We start from the raw sequence: 17641 nt of genomic DNA, 5'->3' as shown, positions 1-17641 counted from the left end.
CTATTGTTGAAAAGTGAGGGTCTTGTGACTTTACGTCATGGCAGTTGCATCGCTGGTGAGTACGGCTAGACAACGAAGTTTAGGCAGTAGTTTTCCGCGGAACTCAATAGCTAATGTCGTCCATTCGCAGCACAGCTTCTGAGCCGCAGCATCGCGAGTCGCGGGAGCATGCAGTATTTTGCCACTGGGTCGACAACGTGGAGTCAGGGGTCGGATGGGGAGTTGGTCGATGTTTGATTTGCTTCCGATGCCTTCCTTTGGCTTGATTTCAACGTTGGATAGGCGGGACTGGGATCAGTGTCGTTGAAGATGTGTTCTTGGTCGGTGTCCCACGAGTGACCAGAGATGTTTTGCTTCACGCTACACCGCGATGTCCCAAATGTTGCTGATGTATTACATGATTCATTCCATATACCGTGCTTTTAACCACGGACGCCACATATCATTCCCGTGACACTGCGTTTGATGATGTAGCAAGTATTACCTAATGTGTGGGTGAAGCCTCATCACGAATTCTGCAGAACAGCCAATCACAAGCCATACTTTGCCCGCAATTCCCAGGCACGTGATACATAAGGCTCATCCATATTGTGCGAGACACAGGTTTCAGAGACAAAAAGACCTCGTGCTGCTTAACAATAGGCGCTCGGTCGCGTCTGACGATCTGGAATGGCAACCTGGAGGTGGCGGTGCAAATCCGGAAGACGGTCTGGGACTTTCAACGGAGCGTCTGCAGTGCGACTGGCCAGTTTCTCAAAGTTCCAGATTATCTCGGGTTCGTTGTCTCTTGATACCCTGGGATATCTTAGGATTTGCAGTGCTATGTGTCAGAAAAGCGGGGAAGACATACCAACATCCCCCGGCTTTCTCCTGCCTGTCGAATACTTAATCACGTCGAATGCTTTCTTCTGAGCGAATTGCGCCTGCTAGCCCTGCGCCAATGATGGCGACGCTCTTAATCGGTGCCATTGTGAAAGGAACTTCGGGTTACGGTGGGCAGAAACAGAAAAGCATTGGCCCAAAAGAGACCTTCCAATCCTAACCCTGGAACGAATATTCGATGGTCCGAGAAGCTCAATTTGTTATCAGTTAGCTGCTGCAAGTCGTCATGATTAGACAGTGCGGATCACACCATCAGACCTACATTCAGCGCCATTGTGGGAGAACGACACCCCTCCATGTTTTCAATCAGTTCCACTTTTCCATCAGTGGCCTTTTTGCCTCCGAAACCTGTGTCTCGCACAATGACCGCTTCAAGGAGTTCCGCTTTTCCATCAGTCGAGGAGCCAACTTGGAACGATGGAAGTCGATAATTAGAGCTCGTCCTAGCTCTTCATTCCATAAAACGTTCGCAAACCGCATGTCTCCATGCTCCACCCCCAAGGCGCGGATTTCATTCCTGGACCTCCCGATCTCATGCAAGAGTGCCTGGGAGTGCTCAAGCTCAGTTGTATCCTTACCCCCATAAGCCATGAGCAGCATGTGCCGGATCTGCCCACCCCCATGAAGAAAGTAGATCTTTTCGAGGTCGATTGTTCCAAGGAACACTGGGACTGCAGATCCCTGAGCTTTTTGAAGGACTCTATACGCATCTGCTTCACGCGAGACTTCATTCCATAGGCGGGATGTTGTTCCCTTGCCGACCACCGTGTAGCCATATGGAACGCAAGTGACCTTAAATGGAGCTCCATATGCACCGCAAACGCCAAACGGCGTGCAATCGTGATCTATGTTTTCATCCAGCTGCTGCTTGAGCAGCTGTACCAGGCGCTCGGTGCTAATAAGGTGTCGGTCGTTATCTCTGCCTTGTCGATGTAGCTCCACATTAGGGCAGTGGCTATCCAATATACCCCCGTGCTGTAGACCAAGCAGGCATCGCTGCGTGCAAAACTTTGCTTTGTGGTGTTGACCACTTCCTCTTCGGTCGCTTTGACTGCCGATTCGTGTCCATCGTTGAGTCGGCGGCGGAGATGGTGTGATCTGATGGTCGTCAGTCGTTGGAGACTCCGAAGGGGAAGATGACAGACACTCTGAAACCTGAGACTCCGAGACTTGTGGGATTTTGCGTAGTTCGTCTGCAGGGATCTGCGCCCGCATGTAGTCCAAATCCGTCTCCCAGATATGTAGCTGTCGGATCGCATCGCTCCGCCACTCGTGATCCCGGACAGGTGACAGAAAACTCATCAAGCAAATGCACAATACCCGGGCAATGGATGTTCTTGGTAGTTCCAAGCTTTGGTCATCTGCAAGATCGACTTCCATATTGGGTTCGCAAAGGTAATAGTAAAGTGTGCTAGGATCATCATAGCGCACACGGAGCAGGACCAACGCTAAACCATTGGAAATATAGGAATACTCAAGGCCTTCATGGATCATGACATGGTATTGTTCAACCAGAAGCGACCCGGTCTGCTGTCCTGCCTCGCACCTCAATTTCTCATTCTCATCTGTTGGAGTGCTCTCTCGTTGGACTACTTCCTCCCAGAAATGCATCGGCCGAAGGCCCGCGCGAAGATGCTCCACCGTGAGCTTGTGGGGTGGTTTATACTCGGCGGTAGTGAGCAGGGTGTTGTTGTTGCTGTTCACCCGGTGGATGCAGAATTGATCAGGTTTAGGCCGTCGGCAACTCGATGAATCTTCTCCATCTGGCACGGCAGAATCAATATCATACAGGGCATTGGCATGATTGAGGAACTGGACTCCATCTCCCATTGCAAATTCCTCCCGAGCCTCTGGGATCTTGCATAGCTCTGCAATCACATCATGCACATGATTCTCCACAGCGTGTTGCTCGTAACTCTCCAAATCTTTTTCACTGCTTAGGAGCCGACCAGAAAGTTGTCGCCCGATTTCTTCCAGCCCAATGACAGGTGAAAACAGCCGGGGTGCACCTTCCTCGGATGCATGTAGGAAATTGCGAACGGAGTTGTAAAGCTGCTGCTGGCTGTCCCCGCAATCTTCCCACAGGCGAAGGCGTGTGGGACACAATTTTCCGGCGGGTTTTGGCACCGACCCTTTCGTGCAGCGAGTTGGATCTTCGACCCCTACCGGCAAGGATAACAAATTATGACAGGCTCGAATAAATTCCTCAAAAGTCGTGCGTCTGTTGCATTCCTCAGCCTGTCTCCGCAACTCTCTTTCCTGGTTGAGCCGTTCCTCAGCTTGTTTCTGTCGGTCTTCGGCCTGTCTCAGCAACTCTCTTTCCTGGTTCCGTTCCTCCTCCGCTCGTAGAAAAAGGGCTTTATAGTCTGGTGAACTATCGCCAGCCATTAATAACATGTAACAGTGAGAGGGCGGTCTCGTGAATGATTTGATCGTTAGAATGTAGGAAGCCGAGACATGGGGTCGGAGTGCCGACTTCATCACAAGAAGTATACCCTAGCCCGAAGCCAGAACAAGGGTCCCCCACACAGTCGAGTTGGGACCAAGGCGAAGCAAAAAAGGCATATCTGTCAAGCAGTAATATGCATTTCGTCACAAGATCAGCAAGGCAGCGTAGGCCGCATTCTGACCTTTAAGGAACATGGCCAAACCCTTACCCATATAGAAGCCAGGGAACTCCATAGTAGTTTAAAAATATTGAAGGAAGCCAGCGCCTACGTAGTTGCACAGCCATCCCTCGCTTCAGCAAATTTATAATCGTGTCTCATTCACGTTTGCCTCTTCTAATATTAATTCAATAACGATGATCTCAAATTTCATGACTGTATTCATTATTGATATTATTATTGCACTTCTATTATTTGCGGTGCGTTTTGCCCTTGCTAGCGACATATGCTTAGTATATAGGTCAGAATTATTTGTGTGTTTGATCTATATAGTAACGAATCTTTTCAACTTGTCCCGGAAGGATTCTGGTATTATGGTGCGCACGATGGTAGCGGCCAACAGCGCCTTAGAGTCTGATAAGTATCTGATCAATGGTTCTACACAACTACGGTGGGCAATTTTACGACTTCCACGTCTATATTTAAGAGAGGTTGGAAGGACTGCAACGATATAGATGGTTGGGCATATGCTGGGTGTAGTACTCTGTATGCTGTCGGCGGTTCGATTAAGAGTGTGGCGGAGTCGACTCTGGGGGGGGCTTGCATAAATGCAGAAATAACCAACGCTTTCAGCGGAGGCAGAGGAGGGAAGAACCCACGATCTATATGCCATACTTTAGATGGTGGGAACGTATGTACGTCATGGGCTACGTATTGCTCCAGTAGTTTGAAGAATGGCGAAGCAGCAGATATGGCAGGATTATTGAAGGAAGTACTCTAAATACACTCGAAGTCTTGCAGAGAAATGCGAGAGTACATAGAATGACTGATGAGCAAGCGCAAAACCTCCTAAAGAGTAAAATGCGTAAAGGAAAGAAAAGCCTGGCTAGTCATGCCCAGAATTACGGCGTTGTAACTTGTAATGTAAAATATACCCATTCCATTTGGCCACAAAATAATCCTTTTGTGTAGTGGCGATTGGGAGGGTGTTTACACCTACCCGTAGTCCCCGTTATGGGAGAGCATTGAAAACAATCAACCTTCGCGATAGTAACAATCAACCTCCCTAATTAGTGACGATTTCTAAATTCCCAACCGGACATCACCTAATTTGTTGATCAGGAAGTTTGCGGACAGCCGGAGCCTCACTATTTGTCAGAACCTCTACGCACTCAGTCGTTCCAGGACCTCTCTTAATTTATTTAAATTTATTGCTGATCACGTTACTGTTACAACGCCTGTTTGTCTACGCGCGCTGAGCAGGCATACATACAATCAATTGTCTGGTGGTGCGTGGTCACCAGTCTCAGCGACTAGACATTTATTCAACCTCAATAAGAAGTCATTATTCAGTGACCGCGTCACTAAAGTTATCTCGCTGTTTTGTAGGGTGGGCACAGCTGCGGGACTAACTTGGAAGCCACTATAGGCGATTGAATGGCCGATCTGGTGGTCGCATCGTTGGCGATTGCCATGGCGACTGCTTATCGACAGGATCGGTCCGCTCCCTGACTCGACTAGTTAGTAGTTACAACAGAGTAAACTGGCTCCGCATCACCAGTCCAAGGGAATCATGTAAAATGAATGAGTAGTGACGGAGCCCTGATCACTTCTACGCATGGCACTGTCAACAGGATTTGGCTCGCATTGGCTGAGTGCCAATGCGCATTCTTGGCGAACGCCGCAGCCGAAAATTCCGTGAACTAGGGCCTGGATGGGGTTGAGGAGCAATCAAAGCTGTGACCAACTAACGATAACAAGATAGCCAAGCGTTAAACGTCGAATTCTCGAACCCCGCTTGGTCAGGGGTATCTATACGCTACCTGTCGAGTTATTGGGACTTCTGCAGGATTATGCTAATGTGCGTAACCGTGGACGACAGAGCCCTCCGTCAGGATGGACCTGCCTAATTAATCCATCTCCCGCAGATAGGCTGGTGGCGCTGACTCGCCAGTGTCGGGGTTTGGCAGTTCGAATTGGTTAGGCAGGACCGTTGCCCATGCAATAGCATGCACTAGTGCAACCAGTGGCGCTTTTGGTAATTGAACTGTTCGGCAAGCCGGCTTTTGCTGCGGCGGCAGCGGCGGCGGTGGCGGCGTCAAGTACTTCTGGGCGAGCTCTTGGCCGCGGATCGACCGTTACATCCGCGCGGTCTATGGCTAAATCCTCGTCGGTCGTCCGTGCAGGCTCACGTTTAACACGATATCGGGTCGCGGTACCGTGAAGTACAGAGATGTGTCCGGGGATGGAGTAGGGCAGTAGCGCAGTGCTAGGGCCGAGCACCGGCCGGATGTGCTAAGACTTCCGAAGTGCCTCCCCTTCGCCGCGCCGACCAATAAGCCTCAGTCGCGCTCCAATCTCGTTAGCTCCTGTCTACGCTGTGTCAATTGAGGTTTCAGCCGCCAGTGTGAGCGAACAGATGCCGTTTGCCAGCTATCTCAAGCCATCTTGGTCCCCGGCTATCGCCATGCATATGCGCAACACTCGTTGCCTCGCTGGGTAAGCGCGACAACTGTGGCGTGCTTACTCCGACACCATGGCTGCACCGACAGTCCGTTCAATCGGCCGATGGGCGATGGCCATTGCTGGCTGCCGCTATCAAATCTCAGACACTCAGTCGTCGCTATCAGGCTTCCCCTGGATATATGCTGTCGCACCGCAGCTCAACGATGCCCTTCTTTCTCTTCAAGAACTGTGAACACCATCCTGTCATACAGCACCATCATGGGTTTCTCCACACCATTCAAACGATTCTTCGCGTGGCTGGACGTTGTCACAGGGTGAGTGTCTTGTTCAATCCTTTCTACCTGCGCTCCACTAATGCCAGCAGATGGTATCCTGCTGACATGTCCATGGAGGAGCGAAACCTTGTTCGCAAGATCGATGTTTTTGTCCTTGGGTACTGCTGTTTCGCGTTTTTCACGAAATACCTCGACGTTTCTGCCCTGAGTAATGCTTACTTTGCCGGCATGCAAGAGGACTTGGATCTCACTGGTAACCGGTTTAACTACGTCAACGCCGTCTACCAGGTCGGATATTGCTTATTCCAGATCCCCTCCAACATTATTATCACCCGCCTGCCGTCCCAATACTATCTTCCGACCGCGGAGGTCATGTGGGGCCTCTTCACACTCGGCACTGCATTCGTGAAGACCTATCATCAGCTTCTCGCTCTCCGTTTTTTCGTTGGCTTTAGCGCCACTGCATGCTACGTCGGGTGTCTCCATATCGTCAACTGCTGGTACAAGAAGGCTGAGCTTGGTCGTCGCAACGCTATCTACTTTTCCGCTATGCCCCTAGGTACAAGGTCATCTTACATAATGTCTGCTGCTGGTCCTAACCATCGATCGCCTTAATAGGTACTATGATTGCCGGCTATATCCAGGCCGGACTAGCCAATATAAACACCGGTGGCCTTAGGCCATGGCAGTGGCTTTTCATTGTCTGCGCTATCATCACGATTCCGGTTGCGGTCTTTGGCTACTTTTTCTTCCCTGATGTTCCAGAGAAGACTACCTCGCGTTGGTTTACCGAAAAAGAGAAGATGCTGGCTTTCGATCGCCTTCGGGGAGATGGCTTCGAGCGGTCAAGGGGTCTCAGTTGGACGCTTGTCTCCCGTGTTATGAAGGCATGGCAGTTCTGGACTTTTGTCTGGATGGGCAACTTATTCTGGTAAGTCCTTACGAGTATTATTTAATATTGTGCGATGCTAACACCGTTTAGGCTTGCTCCTTATGGTGCTAGTGCTACTACTCCTTTCCAGCTCTGGCTCCAAAGCCTCGGCAAATACTCTCCCCAGGGAATCAACAACATCGGGACCGCCACTTCTGTCGTCTCCATCCCTGCGGCATTACTTGCCGCAATCTATTCCGACTGGCGTGGAAGTGGAAAACGATGGGAGATGATGCTTTTCGCCGGAGTTCTCATGCTTATTGGTAATATCATGCTCCTTGTCTGGAATTTGTCTTTCAGCGCGACCTTCGCTGCTTTCATGCTGCTCGGCATATCCAATGGGCCCGGGAACCTTGTTGTCGTTTGGGCCGCCGAAACGTTCGCTCACGACCTCGAAGCGCGTGCGATAACACTCGCGACAATCAACGCGACAAATTGCGCACTATATCTCGTCATACCACTTGGTGCCTGGCAAATGAAGGATGGGCCCCGCTTTTTCGCCGGTTACACAACCTCCGTGTGCATGTCGGCAGTCCAGGTCCTGCTAATTCCCATCGCCGTCTATTTCCAGCGCCGCGACGAGAAGAAATTCCGTGAACTCGCAGTACTGGCGGGCGTCGACCCGCTAGCAGACTCCTCTGAAGCCTCCGCTGAAATCGACTGCAACATCGAGAAGAACGGTGGCGAACTCGTCGTCATGGATTCAGTCGAGATTCCAACGTCGATCGCAGAGGCCTATCCTATCGAACACGAGTCGGACTATCGACTTCAGCATGCAAAGATTCAGGTGAAGGTCTAAAAATTTTGTATATGGTTTTGGGTACATGAATCTACTATAGATGTCCAGATTTTAGGTTCTTGGGGGGATTGCATATCGATTAGATAGTGTCTTGTTTCTGCAAGCCAGATCTCTGACGATGAATTGTCAACTCTATTTAACTGGGCTAGTAAAAAATATATTTTAACTCCAATAGATGAGCGCTCTATAAACTCAAAGATGTGCAAACAGTGTTCAGGGTTCAGTTTGGATCGCAAAATATAGTGCCCTGTAAGAATTTCAAGGTATATTAATGAGCACACGTCTCGCTCTTCACCTTAACCTTGACTTTCCATCCTCGATATGAAGCCGTTGTGATGACAGGAAATACTTCTGCGGCATTATAGCAAGCGGCGGAGTAGGCAGCCGTTACTATGGACGTATGAACATGAAGGGCCAGATAACAGGAGCGACAGTGCGTCGGCCCACATTGCCTCCAAAGGTGCATCGATCATCTCATCATGTTGTGGAAAGCTTCGTCCTCATACGCTAGTGCCAAAAAGGAATGGTTGGTTTAAGCCACCATTAATCTCCTCCAAATATTATTATTGCAGCGAGCGCTGCGGACTCAGTTTACTCTATCTGCGCATGTGAAACTGTCGTTCATTACAGAGTTGTCGCACTCAGTTCTATTGCTAGGCCCGTTGCCAAGTTGTCTCGGTGCCACGCCGGATCGGCCGGATATCGGCTACGTCAGCGCTTATGATTTGGGAGCAGGGTTAATGCATCCATTTCGCCGTCAGCCATGCTGATAAGTGATAACTAGGGCAATTTGTGCGGGCTCATTTCTCCGAAGCCCCTACGATTTTTTGCGCACGATTAAAGCTCGTCCTTCGAATTAAGAATTGTGACAACGGATATGATAATATAGAGAAAACCTGTCCAGCCTTACATAAATCTGTGAGCATCGACGACTCTACTTTTGGGCGGTGCAACTTGCGGGTTAGGGTGTTGTGTCGCAGATCGTCGAACCTCAACGAGAACCAATTTTCCTTCCAGTTCCCATAATAGTTTTGTATCTTCGGAGCGGCCCTTCATGGCTGACAACAGGTCTGGAGGTCGCACTGTCCATTTTTACGACGCCTTATATACAGAAGATGCTCTTAGTGGGTTAGTATTGAATCCGTCTGTTACACAGAAAGTATTCCATTTTATGCTTGACATCCTCATTGTGGCGTCTGGTCCGTATGGCGTATCACTGCGCGAAAATCCTGACACCATGCAGCGACCCTCTTAAGCCAGGCCACTACGATGTACGATCCAACTCTCCTCGAGGTGGTATCCCCTCCCGATGAAAGATGCAAGATGCTGACGGTGAGCCAGGAACAATATCCATAACGGATGAGCCGTGCATAACCCGTGTATACTCAAGCAAAGGCACTTTTGGAACTGACGAGTTTCAAAGTCAAGTACGCGATAGGGATCGTAAGTGCGTAATTACGGCACCGTCAACACAAGAGCGTACAAAGGTGTGTGGGCCGGTTTCGAGGCTGCGCATATCTTTCCTCTCTCCGATTTACAACTATTCGAGGATTCAGGGTTTTCTCAGTGGATTACGAATAGAGAGGGAGAGCATGACTCGGGGATTAATTCTTGCCAAAATGGATTACTTATGTTGTCCAGCATGCATCAGGACTTTTACAGCTTTTGGTTTTCTATAAATCCCGATGATAATTATAAGATAGTTAGTTTCGATGATGATCCTTTCGAGGTGGATGGGAGAATACTGGACCCTGTTTGTGTAGTGCCAAACGATGAACGAAGCGTACGAGATGAGCTCCTTCGATGGCATTTTCGTCAAACCGTTTTAAACATGAGAGGAGCTGGCGAACCAGGTTTCGAGTTGGACTTTCCACATGGAACTGATATGATGGGGGAGATCTTCAGTGGGCAGCCAAAAGGATGGAGGCCGAACTTTTTTTAAGGTTGAATGTGTTCTCAAGGAAGCAGGGCCTGTCTCACTGAATATTTGTGCACTTTGTGAAGGAGTGGCAGTTGAACTAGATGATGTTGAACACTGGATCATGCAGTTAGCTATCTCGAAATGACACTTGTGTCTTACCCCTGAGATCGCGCACTCAAAGTTCAATTGATGAGCTTCCGTATAAGCTCAGTTAAGGTCCCTGAGTATCGATTCGTCCATGTCAGCCAACCTCAGTTACTTAAGCCAGCTGACTCTTATAGCGGTGGTTTCTGATTGGAGCTCTTGCACTCGCTCATATTCGAACGGACCTGCCGTTTTTCATATCATAGATGTGAAGGAATATGAGACAGCTAAAGGCTAGCAGCGTCCAAGTATCGTGTGACGACATGTGCAAGATAGAAAACCCGCCCGGGGCAAGCAAATGGCGACCAGAGATGAAGCCAGCTGAGTAATTGATTGTGTCTTGCTTGTTATGGAGCGCTGTACCAGTCCGGGGTGAATTGGTTCAGAGTTGAATACGGGCCACGCAGTTTATGTCTGTAAGAGAGCACTTAGATATCTTCAGCGCCAATGATGTGAACCACACCCATTGTGTCTCAGACTGGGATACCGTAGGCGATAAATTAACTTGTTAGTAATATTTAGTATTCTTATAATCTAGCCTTACTTAAGCGAGTAGTGGGTATGCAAATGCTTACGTGTGTGCTATTGATGTGAGCAACGATGTGGTAGCGTACGCAAACTGCGCGATATGGCGGGGACCGTACGCAACCTTGCGTACGCCGATCAAATCAGATGAACCCTAAACCGTGCTAGCTTGAAATCGAATGACTACAGCATTCATTACCTGAGTATAATCTCTTGACATGTAGATGGCTATCGCCCATTCTCATTGCATTGCGATAAATCCGGCACCATGCCGACTATTGTGTCAACGGATATGCCGCCAGGGAATGGTGAGAGACAAATTCGGACTATGGCATGGCACTTTACCTTTTGATGGATAATGCCCCAGAACAACGATTAGATATCCACATGCCTCTTTCTTGGTATTTGAAATTGAATGAGACCTGGTCTAAATTTAAAGCAGAGGCATTAGCTTACGGTAGCGATTCTCTGTGAAAACTAGGTGATGTTTTCGAAACTGTAATTACCCTAATTACCCACAATTGTCATAAAGTCACAAGCAGATAGCGACTGTGGTGACTATCCAAAGAGCTCTCGACGACATTGCAACTGCTGAGATCGTACCCAGGCATTCCGTTATGAAACACCTCTCTACTCGCACGTGCGCGGCTGCTCGCATAAAAATATAGGATCGAGATCTACCACGAGGAACTGCTATGATGGTAGCTTTGCTAATAGCTCGAAAGAGCCAGGTGGATCATTCATATTTTTTACAATGAAGATTCCGGAGATAAATCGGATATTCTGAGGACCATATCGTAGCAAGGATGTTTGGATCTAACAGCCATCATGTGAAAGTCGTCAGATTGTAAGCGTAGGTACTTTTGCGGTGCACCGAATAAATATTGGTAATTGCCATGTGTGTATTTATGTCTTACGGAAGAACCAAGGTTTAGAAATCCTGTTAGTACAGAATATCGACGGAGTAGACGTGGAGTCGGCAAGAATGAAACAAACAGCTGCTAGAACCTTGCGATCGAACAGCGAGCACGGCACCACTGGTCCAATCGAATACCGCAGTCACAAGTGGGTTGGGAAGCTGAGCCAGGATCATTGAAGCCTGGCCGCGGGCCGACAGGAAAGATCCGATCAAATCCGAGTAGAAACGAAGGTGTGACTTTGTTAACTTGTCTACTCACATTTATGTTCATTTAGCAACTGATAGACAATCGACAATCGTCACGTGGGCGACCATCTACCTGCAGTAATTGGGCTTAAAATTAGTGTCTCTTTTTTTCTGGAAAGTGTATGGGTCGTGGCCAACGTCCACGATAGTGACGTCCATGTAGGGCTGCTCCGAATATTCGCACCATTTTGCGTTGCGAATAACGAATAACGAATATTATTCGCAGGATGTCCGCGCAACGAATAAAACTGCGAATATTATTCGCCGAATATTCGTTATTCGCATATTTATTCGCAACCCCTGAAACCTTAAAGTGCTCATAGTTTATTACGGTTCCAACACAAGAAGAAGCAAAGGCATTAAGGCACAAAACGACAAGCAAATGAAAGGTAGAGGCATAAACCGCAAAACAAAAGACGCAAACCACAAAACGCAAGACTGACGCACTGTAATATGTACCTGGTAAAAGCAACCTCTCACTAGGTCACAGAGCAAGAAAAGTGCGCAGGTCGCTATCAATTTACTCCTTACATCACATTGAGCGGGAAGGCTGTAAGAGGCCATATTGGCTCTTGAAACTGTGAATTAAATTTATTATTAGGGGGCATCCCCTGAGCACGTGATTAGATGCGAATATTCGGCGAATAATATTCGTAATTTATATAACTTATTCGTTATTCGCCGAATAAATTACGAATATTATTCGCACTGCTCAGGATTTGCGAATAAAATTGCGAATATTATTCGCAGCGGTTGGGACTTGCGAATAACGAATACGAATAATGCCGATTACTGCGAATATTCGTATTCGGAGCAGCCCTACGTCCATGTTGACGGAGATAGCTATGTTGTGTGTCACTGCAACGTCAAGAATTTAGGGATGGGCGTTTTGCAGCAAAATCAAGATCGCTTTTTTTTTTGCTGCAAAATTTGCCGCAAAATCCCTTGAGAGTTTACAACGCCAATTTTATGAGGGGAGCAACCAAGGGCAGGGTTAATATTAGAATTCTTTGTTGTTTCTTTACTTTGTAACAATAAGTCATCTACACAATCTCTCGCGCGCCGCTAACACATTTCACATCAATCATGTAGGATGAAGTGTTTCGTTGTTTTCAACAAAGAAAGACAACGAGAACACATTCGAATGCAAATTCTGCAAGCAGACCTGGTCAACGGATTACCGCAGATGATTCATTAAGCATCTCGCCAAGTGCCCGAAAGCACCTGCAGAACTCAAGACGGCAATGGAATACAGGGTTGCTGAGATTAGTACCGCGACATTGAAGCGGAAGTATATTATTACTGCCAGCGAACAGACCTCATCTGCTATTCTTCGTTCTCTACGCACCGCCGCAAGTATGGGGCGCTGGGTCGACACCATCTCGGAGGGGAAAATGCTGGTACTTTAGCAAGAACTTGCAAACTTTCTCTTTGTTGAAACCCTGCCTTCAGAACATGGGTCAACCACGTTCGCCCGGCCTTTGAGATTCCTCATCGCAAGGAAGTAGCAACGACCATGCTCAACCATAGAATGAAAGGACAGATGATTTTGAAAAACCAGGCAGAATCCCATATGACATTGGTCACTGACTCTTGGACCAACATTCGTGGTGAAGCAATTGTGAACTATGTGCTTGTTACACCAAATGAGGAAGCTGCGTTTCACAGTGCTGACCCAACTGGAGCAGAATCACACAGAGGAAGCTATTTGTCCAAGAGAATCATTGAAGTTATCGAAGATGTCGGTTCCAGACAAGATTGTTGCGATGACACTGCATCCAATGTCCAGAATGCCATCAAGGTCGTCACCGCTAAATATGTTACGAGTGCTGCGGGTCTGGAATGAGAGATTGCCAAGAGAACAAGAATACGATTCTGAGGAACAAAAATATGTACAACCAGGGTGAAGCAGGGCCCTTTATGGGCAGCTGCTCTCTACAACCTGTCGTGAAGACACTCATGGAAGCTGGGAGCGGGGAGCGAGAAAGGGTGCCGGAGCTGGGAAGAGCAGGGAAAAGCGGAGAGAGTCCCGAACAGAGAAGTGCCGGAGCGGGGAAGAGCGGAAAGAGTCCCGAATAGGGAAGAGCGGGGAAGAGCTGTGACAAAATATCCTCGCATGCTCGGAATCGGATGTGCATCACATCAGTTCAATCTTACAGTCAAGGATATCCTTAGCATTGACACTCTCAAGTGCATTCTTGATGCCGTTGAAATGTCCAAATGGTTCCGCAATCACCAGGCACTAATGCACATAAGAACACGCTGGTTCCCCGCTGAGTCCTCATAGTTAATATTCTAAAATATATTGTTATAAGCTATCCAGCTAGCGTAACATATAGTGCAACTCCGACTCTGACCTTGAGACCCTCGACGACCCTGACATTATATTAACTATCCGTGGCCGTGCTATTCACAACACGTTAACCGACTGAACTTAACGAAATGGACTCCGCCGATTTGACCACATATATTCAGCTCCTTCAGCAGACGATTGAGCAACAGAAAGAGATGATTGTGCAGCAAAATGCGGCGCTTGTTAGACAACAAGAACAGACAGATGGGAAAAAATTCGAATTGTTCCAATGCTACTAGCAGAGGTCCTTGATACACCTTTGAATGGCAAAAAGCGAGTACCACCCAGTCCAGATTGTTACCATTTTGAGACGTTTGTTATAGGTTTGTGTTTTGTACTGGCTAGCCGGTGTTGCAAATGTGAATGCGCAAGTGGAAGTGTGAACTAGAGAAGGGGTTGGTGAGTCTCTGGATGATTGAATGTACAATCTATATCCAGTCTCAAGGGATTGACTATCTACTTATATAGTTGAGACTGTGCCTGATTACTAAGGCATGAACAGTAGAATACTGTAGAATCATATTACGTAATCAGGATGGCGTGATTTAACACGTCATCTCAACCCCCGCATCTGGAATATTCTAGTGTGCACTATGCACCTATAGTATATTCTATCGTAGATGCTTCTGACAAATCATTTGTCAGTATCTGTCAGGATTTGTCAGCTGTAGACGTGTGACCCTTCGAGCTGTCTACTGTAGCTGGAAGGTTGATTCTCAACAAGCCGGGGGGTTAATATACAAACAATCCCCGGCATCCGCATTTTTCCCACCCATGCGGATTATTACGCACAATTTCGACACAGTTTTCTCCCACTTCCTCACACAGATCAGCTGGAGGAGATTGGTGCATGGCTTGATGGCAATTATTCTTCAACAGAAGCTGAAAATATTTATTCTGGGCTTCTCTGTTTCTGCAAAGGGAGCATAAATGTCAGACCGGGAGCTCAAAACTCTCAAACTCGATCAAAGACGCTATATCGGCAAATTGCTAGAGACATTTGTTATGACGGCGGCGAAGCCGAAGGCTATCCCAATGGATACATACGCACAATTGCAACGACTACATTGTCAGGAACCGGGTTCCCGTCGAGTCTCGGTCGGGCTCGGGCTGGCCGCTATCGTTTGCTCTTATCTTCGGTCTCGGTCGTCTCAGCCGCCCTGCGGTTTTGTCTGTACCATGAAAAGTTTTGTTTGCGCGGCTTTCGCCGCTGTTTGAAATATTGAAAAGTTTTTGTTTTAGTTTGTCTGAGCGACGAGAAGGTGTATAAGAAAGGGTTCATACCCACCTCTAGCCGCATGAAATATATTCTCAAACAATTAGCTACTTGGTTCACCTTCGTAGGCTCTTTGGTTCTCTCAATCGCTCGACACACGACCCCACTCTCACATACATGACGACAGGCCGGGCAGCGAGCCTGAGTACAGGAGTCTTATAGGAAGCCTAATGTATGCCATGGTTGCTACACGACAGGATATCGCCGCCGCAGTCTCAAGGCTCAGTCAGTATTGTAAGGGATCTTCAACAGATCTCGTTACTGGAAGGCTGCGAAGAACGTAAGCGTTAGAATATGCTGGAAGTCTCAGTCTAATTGTGCGCTATCACATTTAGCACAAAACAAAAAGTCCTGTCAGTGATGCCTACATCCGGATCAGCTGAATAGAATTGGTCGAGTTTTGCATATATTCATTCGAAGTCGCGCAACAGACTCAAGAACTAGTGTTTACTATTGCCATACAACAATACTTATCAAGCCACAATTGACGCGACACCATTCTTTGCAAACTTCGGGTATCACCTGTATTCAGGTTCCCGCGGGCACGGCATCCATCCACAATACTACGTCGCACATCCTTACACTAAAGCAACATCAGGATGAGCTCCGCTCAGGTGTGTCGAAAGGCTCGTATTTCTCTACGCCAATGCGGCTGTTGAAGTTTTCAGGAGGCGTGTTTTGAAACGAAGCCAGGGTGGTTTAATGTGAGGGCGTCATCGTGACGTCCTCCAGCCCCCTGGGTTTGAGGCACAGAAAGGATACGTTCGCAAGCTGAATCGAAGTCGCTATGGGCTTAAACAGGCGCCGCGCTGTTGGAATCACACCTTGACTACTGTCTTGCGCGAAGAAGGCTTTAACCGTTCTCCAGTCGGACTGGTGTGTCTTTATCAGACAGCCTTGGTCATCTTAATTGTTTACGTTGACGATCTAATTATTGCTGCCGACCGGGGACCAACGCCCGATCAAGTTAAATCCAGCCTGCGACGTCGTTTCCAAATGACGGATATGGATGAATTGAACTATTATTTAGGTATCGAAGTCGGTACGTCATTGGGTTTGGCTCGTCGTCGCGCTTGCCTCTTTGTCACATGAAGTTTATTGCAACTATATGCACTGGATCGCATATACAGTAGTCCCTCGTTTGTCGTTTGCTTTGTGTTTCTTGTTCTTCTTTCCTTTACGTGTATAAATTTGTTGATGACTATATCATTTGTACAATAAATATATCGCCCAAGTCAGAGGAACCGCAAATTGATGAGGGTGAACAGATAGATGTATGAGAAAATGTGGATGCTATTGTGAAAGATGAAGGGGCACATACATTGAACCAGTCAAAGAATAACACATACCCAATCCCACTCAGTGTTCCCGCAGAAATCCTATATTGCGGCGGCGGAAATTGAAAAACACGCTGCCGAATTCACTAATAGCAAATCGTATCGCTATTTGTATCCCCATTAAAACCACCACTATCCGTACTGATATGCCCACTCTACACCCGATGCGGCCCGCTCGGTCAATACGCCGGCTGTGGTCTCGTAACGTAATGGACCCTTTCGATATAGCGCATTTGTTCAGGTGGTTGTCCGTTTTCTTTCAACCACTTGTTCCTAGTAGTCACATTGTAAGTATACTGCCTTCTCCACTCGGGATCGTGTATTCTCAGAGACACTTCGGTACGGTTAAGTAACACGATGTCGTACGGTTTATGTCTGACCAGCGCACAATCACTACAGCAGATGCAGAAGAGCGTGACGACGAGTATACATAAATAGTAGTTATATGCCATTCCGGTGAACTACCTGTAAAATTCACGATTCAGTATAACGCATAATCAGAGAGAACAGAAGCTGATTGCATGATAGGCTGGTTACCGTATCTTCTCGAATAGTTCCAATGCCTCGTATGGTTTAGAGGATATCAGTGATCTGAGGACCATATGGCGCTCTCTGTCGTGGCAAGGATGTTTGGATCCAACGGTCATCATGTGAAAGTCGTCATATTGTAAGCGTAGGTACTTTTGCGGTGCGAATTGCCATCTGTGTATTTATGTCTTACGGAAGAACCAAGGTTTAGAAATCCTGTTAGTACAGAATATCGACGGCCTAGACGTGGAGTAGGCAAGAATGAAACAAACAGCTGCTAGAACCTTGCGATCTAGCAGCGAGCACGGCACCTGTGGTCCAATCGAATACCGCAGTCACTAGTGGGTGGGAAAGCGGAGCTAAGATCACTGAAGTCTGGCGGGCCGACAGGAAAGGTCCGATCAAATCCGAGTAGGAACGGAGGTGTGACTTT

At 47.7% G+C, this 17641-nt stretch overlaps 4 protein-coding genes across 4 annotated transcripts; 2 read left to right on the top strand and 2 right to left on the bottom strand.

Moving 5' to 3' along the window:
* Positions 1-1188: 1188 nt before the first annotated feature.
* POJ06DRAFT_190430 (uncharacterized protein) lies at positions 1189-3270 on the bottom strand (the record flags this gene model as incomplete). The annotated part of the gene is made up of 1 exon (XM_056184797.1): positions 1189-3270. One exon carries the CDS (start codon positions 3268-3270, stop codon positions 1189-1191), a length of 2082 nt encoding a protein of 693 aa, XP_056046949.1.
* A 2942-nt stretch (positions 3271-6212) lies between these two features.
* POJ06DRAFT_279271 (major facilitator superfamily domain-containing protein) lies at positions 6213-7959 on the top strand (the record flags this gene model as incomplete). Its single annotated transcript, XM_056189797.1, has 4 exons — positions 6213-6268; positions 6319-6788; positions 6848-7160; positions 7212-7959. 4 exons carry the CDS (start codon positions 6213-6215, stop codon positions 7957-7959), a joined length of 1587 nt encoding a protein of 528 aa, XP_056046948.1.
* A 608-nt stretch (positions 7960-8567) lies between these two features.
* On the top strand, positions 8568-10025 carry POJ06DRAFT_293399 (uncharacterized protein; the record flags this gene model as incomplete). The annotated part of the gene is made up of 5 exons (XM_056190426.1): positions 8568-9162; positions 9203-9252; positions 9301-9406; positions 9436-9863; positions 9928-10025. Exons 1-5 carry the CDS (start codon positions 9014-9016, stop codon positions 10023-10025), a joined length of 831 nt encoding a protein of 276 aa, XP_056046947.1. The 5' UTR covers positions 8568-9013.
* Positions 10026-16651: 6626 nt separating this feature from the next.
* POJ06DRAFT_242048 (uncharacterized protein) lies at positions 16652-17372 on the bottom strand. Its single transcript, XM_056186187.1, has one exon. It carries the CDS (start codon positions 17130-17132, stop codon positions 16860-16862), a length of 273 nt encoding a protein of 90 aa, XP_056046946.1. The 5' UTR covers positions 17133-17372; the 3' UTR covers positions 16652-16859.
* Positions 17373-17641: the final 269 nt, after the last annotated feature.

This window comes from Lipomyces tetrasporus (assembly GCF_029532465.1).
Source record: "Lipomyces tetrasporus strain NRRL Y-64009 chromosome Unknown POJ06scaffold_1, whole genome shotgun sequence".
In the NCBI taxonomy this organism is placed as follows: domain Eukaryota; kingdom Fungi; phylum Ascomycota; class Lipomycetes; order Lipomycetales; family Lipomycetaceae; genus Lipomyces; species Lipomyces tetrasporus.
The sequence above is the reverse complement of the archived record's forward strand: the minus strand, read 5'-3'. Positions and strand labels throughout refer to the sequence as shown.